Raw genomic sequence first — 16,778 nt, forward strand, 5'->3', positions numbered from 1 at the left:
CAACTGTCATAATGTAGACAGGTAATACTGGTAACCATGCCAGAAACTTACTAAACTGTCATATATTCTGGTAATACTATTAATCTTGTTACATGCTTACAACACTGTCATGATATTCACAGGTATTACTAGTATGTCACATTCTTAGCTCTCTTTCTAGTCATGTAGGTATTTATTTTGTTACTTTGTTATTGTTTTTTCTCTTTAGTTTAGACATCTTTTTTATTCTGAATAGCTTTGCATCTCTTTGCCAAAATTTAAGCCGAGTGGTCTAAAGCGCTCTCCGTTATGGATCACTGCCATCTCACCTCTGTCTGCGTAGGTTCGAGTCTCAGATTCGGCCAATGTGGGTATGTGAGAAAGCTTGCCAGTAGCTTCTCGAGGGTCAGTGGTTCTTTCCATGGATTTCTCGGGTTCTTCCTCCACCATTAGTACTGGCCGCCATGTATAGCCTATCGTGTGCTGAAAAATGGCATTAAACCCTACAAAAACAACAACAACAACCAAAATTTAAATATTGTCCATTATAATGAGGTGTACTCTGTCGTAAAGACAGTGGTATAACGAGGTAGTACTGCACTTCCAACTGGAAGGTGAGTTTTAAGTGGGGGGAGCAGAACTGTTGGGAAGATACCAAATTATGATTGAGAATTACTTGCCCTTGAGTGTTTGCATATGGGGATCACTCACTATGACACAGAGAGCAGAACATGTGTATTGATGCTACAGTATCCATCAATGTCTAAAAATATGTAAAAATCTAGATTTAACATCTTTTTACAGTATGTTACATACATATAAAGTAGAATCAAATATCTATTGTTCTGTAAACTTTATACCTTTCAGAGATAATCCCACAAGAGTTGAATGGGATGTTGTATTTAAGGGCATTGCACCCCCTGAGACCCCAGATCTTGTACAGGGGATCTTGTTTGAGGACCTTCCCAGGATACAGTATGGAAAGGCTCTGGGAGTTGTGATTGGAGACCTCCTTATTTTCTTTGATAACTACACATACACAGATGTGGTGTTTACAAAGGAGGTACTAAACCTAACCAGGACTGGGGACCTCTTCAATCCCAACTCAATAGAGTTCCGTCAGAAATCAGATCTTCTGTGTCGGGATGTAAGTAGTACACATTGCAGTTGGTTTAGTTCAGATGTGTGGATGTTTTAAGTAAAGTTTTTAAACCTGAAAGTAAACTCAAGGGTTTCCATTTCTAAACATGACATAAAATCACATGTCCCAAACCAGATAAAACTACAGAGGTTATGTTAGATATCCATATATCACATGCCCCTAACCAGATATAACTACAAAGGTTATGCAAGACATCCATATATCACATGCCCCCAACCAGATATAACTACAAAGGTTATGTAAGACATCCATATATGACGTGCTGCTAACCAGATAGAACTACAAAGGTTATGTAAGACATCCATATATGACGTGTTGCTAACCAGATAGAACTACAAAGGTTATGCAAGACATCCATATATCACATGCCCCTAACCAGATAGAACTACAAAGGTTATGTAAGACATCCATATATCACATGCCCCTAACCAGATAGAACTACAAAGGTTATGCAAGACATCCATATATCACATGCCCCTAACCAGATAGAACTACAAAGGTTATGCAAGACATCCATATATGACGTGCTGCTAACCAGATAGAACTACAAAGGTTATGTAAGACATCCATATATAACATGCCCAAACCAGACTTAAATCCACAGAGGTTATTTTATGCATCCATATATAACATGCCCCTAACCAGATAGAACTACAAAGGTCATGTAAGACATCCATATATAACATGCCCCAAACCAGACTTAAATCCACAGAGGTTATTTTATGCATCCATATATAACATGCCCCTAACCAGATAGAACTACAAAGGTTATGTAAGACATCCATATATAACATGCCCCAAACCAGATGGAACTACAAAGGTTATGTAAGACATTCATATATCATATGCCCCAAACCAAATGGAACTCCAAATGTCATATAAGACATCCAATTATGGCTTTGCCCCTAACCAGATAGATCTACAGAGATTATGTTAGATATCCATATATAACATGCCCCTAACCAGATAGAACTACAAAGGTTATGTAAGACATCCATATATAACATGCCCCAAACCAGATGGAACTACAAAGGTTATGTAAGACATTCATATATCATATGCCCCAAACCAAATGGAACTCCAAATGTCATATAAGACATCCAATTATGGCTTTGCCCCTAACCAGATAGAACTACAAAGGTTATGTAAGATAGTCATATATCACATGCCCCTAACCATATAGAACTACAAAGGTCATGTAAGACATCCATATATCACGTGCACCTAACCAGATAGAACTACAAAGGTTATGTAAGACATCATATATCACATGCCTCAAACCAAATCAAGCTACAAAGGTGATGTAAGACAGTTATATATCATATGCCCCAAACCAAATGGAACTCCATAGGTCATGTAAGACATCCATATATCACATGCCCCTAACCAGATAGAACTCCAAAGGTTATGTAAGACAGCCATATAACACATGCCCCAAACCAAATAGAACTATGGAGGTTTTGTAAGATGTCCATATATTACATGCCCCAAACCAAATAGAAAATTAAAGAGTTTATGTATGACATCCATATATCACATGCTGCAAACAAATTTGAAATATAAGGGTAATGTAAAAGACCTGCATATAATTTTTAATGTACCACTAGCTTGTTTCAAGAGTGCCTACTCTTAGATCAACATAATTTATCACACTAGCTGTTTTAGAAGCAGTGGAATCATTGCAAAATCAAAGAATATATATTTTTTTTACATCCCTGTTAGCAAGTTAGAGATCCTTATCCTATCTCACTTGACTGTTATCCTATCTCACTTGTCTGTTTTCCTTATATCTCACTTGACTCTTATCCTTATATCTCATTTGACTGTTATCTTCATATCTCACTTGACTGTTATCTTTATATCTCACTTGACTGTTATTTTCTTTTCTCACTTCACTGTTATCCTTATGTCTCACTTCACTGTTGTCCTTATGTCTCACTTGACTGTTATCCTTATGTCTCACTTCACTGTTATCCTTATATCTCACTTGACTGTTATCCTTTCTCACTTGAATGTTTTCTTACCTCATATGATGTTGCTATTGTGTTTTGATTAGTGACGTGCTTTTACCTTACCATCACACCCATTACATAACATTGGTATTTTTATATCAGTATATGTTATCAGTCTATTTCTGAGCTTGCAATGAATTATACAGTAAATACTAAATCTATATGCTTTTTCTACAGATCCAAACATTTTTCAATGGATGGTTTGTCTTTTTAATTCTTGATTCAGCAGCATCTGGTTTAAAACTGACAATTCTTGAGAAGGGAATACAAGCATACAACCAGCCTTGTGTATTGATGTTGAATGGGGACATCCCATCTAAGGCATCACTACTCATGAATGATGCAGAGCCTCATTTCCGTCCATGAACCATGAACCTGCAGATGTTTAATCCTCATTCTGGCACCAATTTCTGCTAAGCAGTATTGCACACTCTTTAACATCAATGTGCATGATGCCAGTACATTTATCTTTTTCCCATTTCAGATAGATCTGTTGATGGCTCAGCATCCAGATATGTTCCCCACCTACAAGGGATGTGAGATCAAAAACTTCCTGTGAGTAAAATGGAAATTCCTTATGTATTCGGGGGATCTGTAGGTTCTTGTGAGGCCATAAAGAGACCTCAATACAAACGGCTCCAAATCTCTCCTATCTGCAGATCATGCGTGAATCCATACTTTTGGGCTTTACTCTTGAGCATTATGCCAGATGTATCCAAATTATTAACTCAGGCCATATTGTCATAAAAACATTTAGAAATAAAAACTTGTACATACCATAAGATATGATGCCTGGTGTAAATCTACATCACTGAAATGTATAATGCAAGTAGAGAAACTATAATTAGAAGAACCCCAGAAGGTCCTCTGATTTGAATTTAGTTTTTCTTACAAATATTGAGTGTTTGATATGAATATTGGCATTACAACAGTTACAGTGTAACACTATGCTTGAATTGTCTCCCTTGATATTACAGTTATTTGGTGTTGGATTTGTTATTACTACATTTGTTGGATGTTAGATTCAAAGATAGTCAGTTGTTGCTACATTTATTGGTAGTTGGATTTGAATACAGTTATTACTACATTTGTTGGTAGATGGATTTGAATACAGTTATTACTATATTTGTTGGTAGTTAGATTTGAATACAGTTATTACTATATTTGTTGGTAGTTAGATTTGAATACAGTTATTACTACATTTGTTGGTAGATGGATTTGAATACAGTTATTACCACATTTGTTGGTAGTTGGATTTAAATAAAGTTATTACTACATTGATTGGATGTTAGATTTGAATATAGTCAGTTATTACTACATTGGATGTTGGATTTGAATACAGTTATTAGTACATTGATTGGATGTTGGATTTGAATACAGTTATTACTACAATTATTGATGTTGGATTTTGAATATAGTTATTACTACAATTATTGATGTTGGATTTGAATATAGTCAGTTATTACTACATTGGATGTTGGATTTGAATATAGTTATTACTATATTTATTGATGTTGGATTTGAATATAGTTATTACTACAATTATTGATGTTGGATTTGAATATAGTCAATTATTACTAAATTGGATGTTGGATTTGAATATAGTTATTACTATATTTATTGATGTTGGATTTGAGTATAGTTATTACTACAATTATTGATGTTGGATTTGAATAGTCAGTTATTACTACATTGGATGTTAGATTTGAATATAGTAATTATTACATTTATTGATGTTGGATTTGAATACAGTCAGTTATTACTACATTGGATGTTTGATTTGAATATAGTAATTATTACATTTATTGATCTTGGATTTGAATAGGGTTATTACTACAGTTATTGGATGTCGGATTTGAATATAGTCAGTTATTACTACATTGGATGTTGGATTTGAATATAGTAATTATTACATTTATTGATGTTGGATTTGAATAGGGTTATTACTACAGTTATTGGATGTTCTTCAACATAGATATTAATTAAACTTCAATACAGTTATTACTACATTTATTAAATGTTGGATTTCAATATAACTTCATTGGATTTTGATTTGAATACAGTTATTACCACAGTTATTGGATATTAGATTGCAATATAGTTATTACTGCAGTTTTTGGATGTTAGATTTGAATATAATTGTTACGACAGTTATTGGATGTTAGATTTGGATGTAGTCATGACAACAGTTACAGGATGTTAGATTTCGATGTAGTCATGACAACAGTTATTGGATGTTAGATCTAGATGTAGTCCTGACAACAGTTATTGGATGTTAGATTTGGATGTAGTCATGACAACAGTTACAGGATGTTAGATTTTGATGTAGTCATGACAACAGTTATTGGATGTTAGAGTTGAATGTAGTCATGACAACAGTTATTGGATGTTAGATTTGGATGTAGTCATGATCATAGTTATAGGATGCTAGATTTGAATGTAGTCATGACAACAGTTATTGGATGTTAGATTTGAATGTAGGCATGACATCAGTTATTGGATGTTAGATTTGAATGTAGTCATGACAACAGTTATAGGATGTTTGATTTGAATGTAGTCATAACAACAGTTATTGGATGTTAGATTTGAATGTAGTCATGACAACAGTTATTGGATGTTAGATTTGAATGTAGTCATGGCAACAGTTATTGGATGTTAGATTTGAATGTAGTCATGACAACAGTTACAGGATGTTAGATTTTAATGGGCTTAAACCCATGTTTCTTGGTCAACAAATTTCAAGGATAAGGGCTTGGTCACATTCCAAGTCATTATAGCTGGACCCAGTCATTATAGTTGGACCAGGCCTCATAGCCAAGCATTATTGTAATGGCCAGTCTCCATATGTAGTCATTATAGTAGGGTTCAGGTCACATTCCCCGTCATTATAGTAGGGACAAGACCCCATTTCCAATCCTTATAATGCTAACATATATGTACTGTGATCTACATTAGCATTGTCTGTCTGACAGCATAATTTTGATGTAGATCATCTGTATGTAAGGATTTTTTTTAGGTCAGATGATAATTATAGCTACATTTATTCATGGAATTTTTATTTCTATTAAAAAGGGGAAAAAAGGAAATCATACCTAAGCATGTGGTAGAGCCAAAATAAATTTTTTAGGTTCTCCAGACAATTTGAACAGGTAGGGTTTGGTTTTTTTGGTCAAATCTAACAGATCTTCCAAAGAAAGAGACAGCCTTATACACAATTATGTTCATCATGATTATGTTGAAAGAGATTTTGACCAGACAATAGAAACACTCTCAGAATGGTCTTGGTAATTCTCTAGGAACATCCATTATGTAACAGGTGCTTGTGTATTGTTTTTGAATTTTTAATGACTTGGAAAATTTACATGTGTTGCTGTATTCCCTGTTTGTGTTTCATGGTAGGAGCACAAGTGCTTCCTTTAATTGCCACAAAACTAGTGTTACTTTGATTCTGACCACATGAAACTAGTGTTTTGTTGACACTGACCACACTAAACTAGTATTATGTTGACACTGACCACATGCTAAAATGTAATACACAGCCATAAACATCAGTGAGACACAAACCATTATTTGGCTAAAGCTAGAATGCAGAACTGGTAGACTGAAATGACTGTTGCACAGTGTATCAGTTTGGGGTGGGTGGGGTGGAGATGCTGCATTCATTGGGGAAATTTGATGGACATTTCGAACCTGCTAATTTTGACAAAATTTGATTTGCATAAAACATACAAAAGTAACATGCTGTGGTTTTTAATAATAAACATAATAATAACAGTTGTAGTAGTCATTATTTAAACTGCTGCTTCTAGTGCTGTAGTGTAAAATTATATCTGTTTTGTTGTTCACTTGACTTGAGAGAAAACAAGTTCTTATTAAATGCATGCAAAGTTTCAAAACTAAAAAATAATTTACTTCAGAACATTATTTTATCCTAGCCACCTTCTAAATAAGTAATTTGATCCATTATAATCTGTTTCATGGTAGAAGTAGCAGTCGATCTCATAGATATTGATTTGCAAAAAGTAAACCATTTGTACTGGAGTTTGTAATTTCTAAAAGCATTTCTTATTTATATTGGCCTTTGGATATTTAATGCATAAATTGTTAGCTTTTTGTATCTCACTTTGGATATTTAATGCATAAATTGTTAGCTTTTTGTATCTCAATTTGGATATTTAATGCATAAATTGTTAGCTTTTTGTATCTCAGTTTGGATATTTAATGCATAACCTGTTAGCTTTTTGTATCTCAATTTGGATATTTAATACTTAAATTGTTAGCTTTTTGTATCTCACTTTGGATATTTAATGCATAAATTGTTAGCTTTTTGTATCTCAGTTTGGATATTTAATGCTTAAATTGTTAGCTTTTTGTATCTCAGTTTGGATATTTAATGCATAAATTGTTAGCTTTTTGTATCTCACTTTGGATATTTAATGCTTACATTCTTAGCTTTGTGTATCTCACTTTGATTAAGTGCATCATTGATAATCTTTGTAGCCATTGTGGACTCTAATTAGATAATTACAAATGGCCAGGTGTGATTTGTACTGTCTAACTGGATCTTTGTTCCAATTACTGCAATATTCAGGTTGTAAAAAGAACAAATTGATCCTTTACACTTTGGACAATAAAATTCTAAGTTAATTTGACTCAAAAGCCATCAATGGGGTAACAGAAATGTTTCTTTCCTGTTATCTCACTGCCAAGTTGTGTACCAAAGGTGACTTGTGCATCCCAAAGATGGTCCCTTGTAAAGGTAACACATTGATCAAATTGACTGCAATGGATAACTTCATGTATATTTTTTCAAAACTTTTCAGAGAAAGTCCAAATAGAGTCCAGTTCAATCTGAAATTTGATGGCGAACAGTCACCATCAATTCTGGAAGATACACTAAACAAAATAATCTACCAGGATCTGCCTAAAGTCCGATATGACAGATGGCTTGGTTACCTGCTTGGAGATTTGCTGATTTATTATGACAAATTCACTGACATTACAGAGGTTCCAATGAAGTTCCGTGTTCTCAATCTGACATGGACAGATGATCTTCTCAACATAAACTCAGCATCATTCCGATACCATGCCAGTCTCTTCTGTAAAGATGTAAGTATTCTCAGCATTGTTTGGTTACCATGGTTTCCTAAAGATGCAAATGTTCACTTTGACTTATTTTCCATTTAAATTAGGTTTCAATGGAAAGCAAATATAAGTAAAAACATAAATACATATATATATATATATATATATATATATATATATATATATATATATATATATATATATATACACATACACACAAATGTTGGCTGTTCCATTGAAAATACATGGGACCCAGGGAAGGCACTTTTAAAGTGGATTACTCAGCCATAGACACAATTTAAAACTTGTTATCATTTTAATGTGAATTCTGTGAAATCAAAGTACCCTGGCATATATTTTTTTAAAACTGCCTTTCCTGGATACCATGTATGTTTAAAAAAATAGCCCTCAGTACCTCAGCATTGTCGGGTCCCTTCTACAATACAATTTTGTATGTATTTTTTTAATACCATTACACTTCTTGAATTTTAGTTTTGATTTATAATTTATTTTATTTTTTTAGTTTATGGTTTAATAATAAAACCCCATATAATGTAATTTTAAAACTTCCTATTATAAAGTGGTTTTGGATACAATGCACTTAGAATTCACCAGTTTTCATGGAATGGAAGGTTTCATGCAATACCAAATTTTGCCGATATTATGGTTGCTTCAAAGCATATGTCTTAAGGTCCAATGAAAAGAGATCCATGTCTGCAAAACAACATGACCACTTTTCTAATCCACAGTTTCAAGTACCAATAAAAATATCAGGGGGTCTCAGGTAGCCAAGTCATCTAATACACTCACCTTTACAGATCACCCACACATCTCACCTCTGTTTACTTGACCCACATAAATGTATGAGAAAGCTTGCCAGTAGCTTCCCATGGGTCAGTGGGATTTCTGGGGTCTTCCAAGGTTCTTGCTTGACCAAATATATTGACCACCTGGTTAAGCCTATTACATACTGAACAATGACATTAATTTTTTAATTAATTTATTACAAAAACAAGCCAAACTAAAAATGAGCAAATTAATAGTATTTATTATAACACAACATTACATGTTATTATAACACAACATTACATGTGATAAACCTGAGTACTTAGTGAGCTTGACTATCACACAACCTTGCATATGATGCACCTAAGTACTTAGTGGACTTACCTATAACAACCTTTACAGATGATATACCTAAGTACTTAGTGGAGTTACCTATAGAACAACCTTGCACACGATACACCTGAGTACTTAGTGGCCTTACCTATAACACAACCTTGCATATGATAATCCTAAGTACATAGTGGCCTAACCAATAACACAACCTTGCACATGATACACCTAGGTACTAAGTGACCTTACCTATAATGCAACCTTTTATATGATTCACTTAAGTACTTAGTGGCCTTACCTATAACACAACTTTGCATTTGATGCACATAAATACTAAGAGGCCTTACCTATAATACAGCCTTGCTTATGGTACAGCTAAGTACTTAGTGACATTACCTATAACACAACCTTGCATATGGTACAGCTAAGTCCTTTGTGGCCTTACCTATAACACAACCCTGCATATGGTACAGCTAAGTACTTAGTGGCCTTACCTATAACACAACCCTGCATATGGTACAGCTAAGTACTTAGTGGCCTTACCTATAACACAACCTTGCATATGGTACAGCTAAGTACTTAGTGGCCTTACCTATAACACAACCTTGCATATGGTACATCTAAGTCCTTTGTGGCCTTACCTATAACACAACCTTGCATATGGTACAGCTAAGTACTTAATGGCCTTACCTATAACACAACCTTGCATATGGTACAACTAAGTACTTACTGGCCTTACCTATAACACAACCTTGCATATGGTACAGCTAAGTACTTAGTGACATTACCTATAACACAACCTTGCATATGGTACAGCTAAGTACTTAGTGGCCTTACCTATAACACAACCTTGCATATGGTACAGCTAAGTCCTTTGTGGCCTTACCTATAACACAACCTTGCATATGGTACAGCTAAATACTTAATGGCCTTACCTATAACACAACCTTGCATATGGTACAGCTAAGTCCTTTGTGGCCTTACCTATAACACAACCTTGCATATGGTACAGCTAAATACTTAATGGCCTTACCTATAACACAACCTTGCATATGGTACAGCTAAGTACTTACTGGCCTTACCTATAACACAACCTTGCATATGGTACAGCTAAATACTTAATGACCTTACCTATAACACAACCTTGCATATGGTACAGCTAAGTACTTAGTGGCCTTACCTATAACACAACCTTGCATATGGTACAGCTAAGTACTTAATGGCCTTACCTATAACACAACCTTGCATATGGTACAACTAAGTACTTAATGGCCTTACCTATAACACAACCTTGCATATGGTACAACTAAGTACTTAATGGCCTTACCTATAACACAACCTTGCATATGGTACAGCTAAATACTTAATGACCTTACCTATAACACAACCTTGCATATGGTACAGCTAAGTACTTAATGGCCTTACCTATAACACAACCTTGCATATGGTACAACTAAGTACTTAATGGCCTTACCTATAACACAACCTTGCATATGGTACAGCTAAGTACTTAATGGCCTTACCTATCATAAAACCTTGCATATGGTACAGCTAAGTACTTACTGGCCTTACCTATCACACAACCTTGCATATGGTACAGCTAAGTACTTAGTGGCCTTACCTATCATAAAACCTTGCATATGGTACAGCTAAGTACTTAGTGGCCTTACCTATAACACAACCCTGCATATGATACAGCTAAGTACTTAGTGGCCTTACCTATAACACAACCTTGCATATGGTACAGCTAAGTACTTAGTGGCTTTACCTATAACACAACCTTGCATATGGTACAGCTAAGTACTTAGTGGCCTTACTTATAACACAACTCTGCATATGGTACAGCTAAGCACTTAATGGCCTTACCTATAACACAACCTTACATATGGTACAGCTAAGTACTTAGTGGCCTTACCTATCACAAAACCTTGCATATGGTACAGCTAAGTACTTAGTGGCCTTACCTATAACACAACCCTGCATATGGTACAGCTAAGTATTTAGTGGCCTAACCTATAACACAGCACTTTTATTGCAGTACTTTAATGGTATTATAAGAAGAGTAATCACTGATAGTGTAACTATCTTATTTTTCCACACAAATTGTGTCCTTATTTTCCTTCTTAAATGTATTAAATGACCATTACATTTGTTAACTGGTTAAGCATATAAATTTGCTTGGTAGAGATATTAGCAACCACCAGAATGGTTGCCTTGTGTAGCTGTAAATATTGCTTCATTTTGCCTGAGGAGGTTGACAAAAAAAAATTAATATAAACAACAAATTATATCTTGCACACCTATTATTTCAGTTATTGATGTTGAAATGGGCAAAATATGTCTTAATTCTTCAATTAAAATACTAATCTTTTGGTTAATTTAGATTGACCAGCTACTACGAACTCATCCAAGATTGTTTCCAACATTTGAAAAATGCAACGTCAAAGAGTTCAGGTAAGACCATATTGACCTATATATATATATATATATATATATATATAAATTTATACTAGAGAAAAACTATGCTTAATTAAGAAAATACATATAGCATTTATAGACTGTTTTGACAGAGCCCATCTTTTAACAATGTAAGGCTGTCTTTACAGAGTCCATCCTTTATCATCATAGGCTGTTTTGACAGTCTGTCCTTTAATATCATAGGCTGTTTTGATAGAATACAACCTTTAAGATTCTAAGAGATCAATAATTAATGGTAATTTGTGTCTAATTTGCTAATCATTCTTTAGTGCAGATTGTATACTAATTAATTTGATATGCAATTGCATTCTAGATGATTTCTACTAAGGATGTACTTTTTATGATAGACACTGACTTGAATTCATAAACTGGATAGTCAGAAGGCTTGGATAGACACTGACTTGAATTCATAAACAAGATATAGAAGGCTTGGATAGACACTGACTTGAATTCATGAACCAGATATAGAAGCTTGGATAGACACTGACTTGAATTCATGAACCAGATATAGAAGCTTGGATAGACACTGGCTTGAATTCATAAACCAGATATAGAAGGCTTGGATAGACACTGACTTGAATTCATGAACCAGTTATAGAAGCTTGGATAGACAATGACTTGAATTCATAAACTGGATAGTCAGAAGGCTTGGATAGACACTGACTTGAATTCATAAACCAGATACAGAAGCTTGGATAGACAAAGACTTGAATTCAGAAGCTGATAAGTCATTCACACAGCCATGGCCTCCTCCCCAAAATGGCTTGTTTGAATTGAGTTTTGAGTTCTTCATGAACTGTAGGGATTGGTTGGTAGCTTCAGATTTTGTGGTCAGCGTTGTGGATAAAAAGTGCAGATCTCTTGCACATTTTTTAGTGATGGCAGTTGATAGTTATCCATGATCTCAATATGTCTGGCATTACTAAATACAATTAGTGTACATGAATCTTTGGCTTTCTTTTGACAGATGCTAGTTTTTAAGTGAGATGGTTTGGTTGTGCTATATGTGCCAGACCCAGATTTCACTAAACATCTTAAACTTTCCTTCTCTAATTGAGATTAATGTTACTTGATTGTTTGGCTGTTGAGAATGACTTTTTTAACAGAACACTCTGCATGCATCAGGAACTTAAATACAACCATTAAATCTAGAATTGGCTTTAATTTTGTCTAGCCTTAAATCTGAAATTTGAGGAATTTCTGTTTTTTTCATGATTAAAAAGGTTTTTCAAATGAATAAATTTTTCATTACTAAAAATTTCAACAACAAAAATGCAGATGCTTTTAGGGCAAGGGACTGGTCAACAAGAGTTTATAACAATTATAACAATACTTCAGTTGATGGAATGCACAAGAAACATCAAATAGAAAGGATGAATTTTCCCCAAAACAAAAAATTTCTATTACAAAATACAGAACAGCAGGCAAAATTTCCTCACTGTCTTATTTGATCATGCACACAGATATTTTTTCATTATAAAATTTGAATTTCTTTTAGGAAAGGATTTGAAAGTAACACAATAGAAATCATTCTGGAGTTTGCTGGCAGACTGTCAGTGTCTAGCATGCAGGAGCTAGTGGCAACCATTATATTTGAAGACACACCAAGAGTCCGGTTTAATGACGTGGTCGGCCACATGGTGGGTGACCTGCTGGTGTATTATGCTGACTTGCTGATTTACCACTCTTCCATCGTCTTTGGTAAGCAGAGACATTTATAGCACTGTGTGATATTTACCTGGTACTCACGATGATTTACCTTTCTTCCATCGTCTTTGGTAAGCAGAAACATTTATAGCACTGTGTGATATTTACCTGGTACTTATGATTCATCCCAACTTCAGCCATGCTCTATCTTGTTGCCAGTTCAGTATTTACTTTTGGACTACACAATACGTTATTTTGAGGACACTTTATTGTAAATCCTTTCATAAAGTTCCTGTATGTTGGTACTAGGTCAATAGCTCCATTTGGGTAGCATGGGCTTGGGCAATCAAAACTATATTGCCAGTTTTTATGATAGTGAGTGAGGAGTCAATAGTTATATGTGGGTGGCTTGGGCTTAATGGATAATTGGATGTACTTTGAGTTAATTGATAGTGAGTGAGGAGTCAATAGTTATATGTGGGTGACATGGACTTAATGTTGTTTCTCTATAATCAGTACAGCTATGTTTGTTTCTCTATAATCAGTACAGCTATGTCTGTTTCTCTATAATCAGTACAGCTATGTCTGTTTCTCTATAATCAGTACAGCTATGTTTGTTTCTCTATAATCAGTACAGCTATGTCTGTTTCTCTATAATCAGTACAGCTATGTCTGTTTCTCTATAATCAGTACAGCTATGTCTGTTTCTCTATAATCAGTACAGCTATGTCTGTATCTCTATAATCAGCACAGTTATGTCTCTTTGCTATAATCAGTACAGCTATTTATATTTTCTATAATCAGTACAGCTATGTCTGTTTCTCTATAATCAGTACAGTTATCTATGTTTCTCTATAATCAGTACATCTATGTCTGTTTCCTTATAAACAGTACAGCTGTGTCTGTTTCTCTATAATCGGCACAGCTATGTCTGTTTCTCAATAATCAGTACAGCTATGACTGTTTCTCTATAATCAACACAGCTATGTCTGTTTCTCTATAATCAGTACAGATATGTCTGTTTCTCTATAATCAGTACAGTTATCTATGTTTCTCTATAATCAGTACATCTATGTCTGTTTCCTTATAAACAGTACAGCTGTGTCTGTTTCTCTATAATCATTACAACTATGTCTCTTCTCTATGATCAATATAACTATATCTGTTTCTCTATAATTAGTACAGCTATGTATGTTTCTTTATAATCAGCACAGTTATGTCTCATTGCTATAATCAGTACAGCTATTTATATTCTCTATAATCATTATAGCTATGTCTGTTTCTCTATAATCAGTACAGTTATCTATGTTTCTCTATAATTAGTACAGCTATGTCTGTATCTCTATAATCAGTACAGCTATGTCTGTTCAACTATAATCAGCACAGCTATGTCTGTTTCTCTATCATCAGTACAGCTATGACTGTTTCTCTATAATCAGCACAGCTCTGTCTGTTTCTCTATGATCATTACAGCTATATCTGTTTCTCTATAATCAGTACAGCTATCTATGTTTCTCTATAATCAGTACATCTATGTATGTTTCCTTATAAACAGTACAACTGTGTCTGTTTCTCTATAATCAGCACAGCTATGTCTGTATCTCTATAATCAGTACAGCTATGTCTGTTTCTCTGTAATCAGTACAGCTATGTATGTTTATCTATAATCAGCACAGTTATATCTCTTTGCTATAATCAGTACAGCTATTTATATTCTCTATAATCAGAACAGCTATGTCTGTTTCTCTATAATCAGCACAGCTATGTCAATTTCTCTATAATCAGTACATCTATGTATGTTTCTCTGTAATCATTACAGCTATGTTTGTTTCTCTATAATCAGCACAGCTATGTCTGTTTCTCTATAATCAGTACAGCTTTGTCTGTTTCTCTATAATCAGCACAGCTATGTCTGTTTCTCTGTAATCAGTACATCTATGTATGTTCCTCTATAATGAGTACAGCTGTGTGTTTCTCTATAATCAGTACAGCTGTGTCTGTTTCTCTATAATCAGTACAGCTGTCTATTTCTCTATAATCAGTACAGCTATGTATGTTTCTCTATAATCAGCACAGCTATGTCTGTTTCTCTATAATCAGTACAGCTGTCTCTTTCTCTATAATCAGTACAGCTATGTATGTTTCTCCATAATCAGCACAGTTATGTCTGTTTCTCTATAATCAGTACATCTATGTCTGTTTCTCTATAATCAGTACAGTTGTGTCTGTTTCTCTATTAATACAGCTGTCTGTTTCTCTATCATCAGTACAGCTAAGTATGTTTATAATCAGAACAGCTGTCTGTTTGTTTATAATCAGTACAACTAAGTCTGTTTCTCTACAATCAGTACAGCAGTGTATGTTTTTCTATAATCAGTACAGCTAAGTATGTTTCTCTATAATCAGTACAGCTGTGTTTGTTTCTCAATAATCTGTACAGCTGTGTCTATTACTCTTTAATCAGTATACCGATGTCTCTTCTCTATTGTCAGATGCCTGGCTGGTCAACTCAACTCAGACAGCCTTCCAGGATTTTTGGGACTCAGCTTTCACCAACCCAGAGTCTGATAAATTTAAAGCCACAGAGAAAAATTTCTGTGAAGCTGTAAGTAAAGGTTATATAATAGACATGTTGGATTTGACTTTTTCTTTCTGAATGAGGAGTTTAAAGTAATGAACAAGGGAGCATTTGAAACAATTCTTGCATCCATTAGTTATAATTTGTATTATTAGTGCTGTTAATGTAAATTATTAGTTTACTGATATTCAGACAAATCTTTGTGGATCTAACATAGCAGCCACTTATACGGCATTGGCAGCACCTCCATTTCATATATTTCCTAAACTTCTTGATAAATTCTCACCAAATGTAGAAAAAAATCATTTGAAAACTAAGACGATTCATTTTCTGACACGTTTGCTCAACCCAATGGCCTTGGGTTCAAGGTCACAGTCATAGAAAATTTGCATGAAGGTTTTGTTAAAGTCTGTTTCTTTGCTTATATTTCACTTGCTGGATTTTACTCTTGTTTGGGACAAATCATCATGAAGCTATTACAATTCATTCTGTGATATACTTGCTCATCCTAATTTCTTTAAAGTCAAGGTCACAGTCATGGAAAATTAGCATTAAGGTTTTGATTTTGAATCAATATAAAGTTAAGATGATTGTACAACATGTTGTCTTAATCTTTTGACCCTGGAGTGAAGGTCACATGTTGTCTTAATCTTTTGACCCTGAAGTGAAGGTCACATCTTTTGCAGAAATGCTTTGGTTCCTGGGCTCAACTTTGCAGACC

At 34.3% G+C, this 16,778-nt stretch overlaps 1 protein-coding gene across 1 annotated transcript in view; it reads left to right on the forward strand.

Moving 5' to 3' along the window:
- The window catches only part of LOC149798563 (uncharacterized), a 258,625-nt gene that overhangs the window by 197,806 nt on the left and 44,041 nt on the right, over positions 1-16,778 (forward strand). The window contains exons 81-86 of the mRNA XM_089957207.1: positions 847-1,126; positions 3,638-3,708; positions 7,977-8,262; positions 11,738-11,808; positions 13,331-13,533; positions 15,972-16,084. Of these exons, the coding sequence (XP_089813333.1) occupies positions 847-1,126; positions 3,638-3,708; positions 7,977-8,262; positions 11,738-11,808; positions 13,331-13,533; positions 15,972-16,084 (1,024 nt within the window). The remainder of the gene's footprint in view (positions 1-846; positions 1,127-3,637; positions 3,709-7,976; positions 8,263-11,737; positions 11,809-13,330; positions 13,534-15,971; positions 16,085-16,778) is intronic.

The sequence above is a fragment of the Sinohyriopsis cumingii genome, chromosome 5 (assembly GCF_028554795.1).
Source record: "Sinohyriopsis cumingii isolate HCF-2022 chromosome 5, ASM2855479v2, whole genome shotgun sequence".
In the NCBI taxonomy this organism is placed as follows: Eukaryota; Metazoa; Mollusca; class Bivalvia; order Unionida; family Unionidae; genus Sinohyriopsis; species Sinohyriopsis cumingii.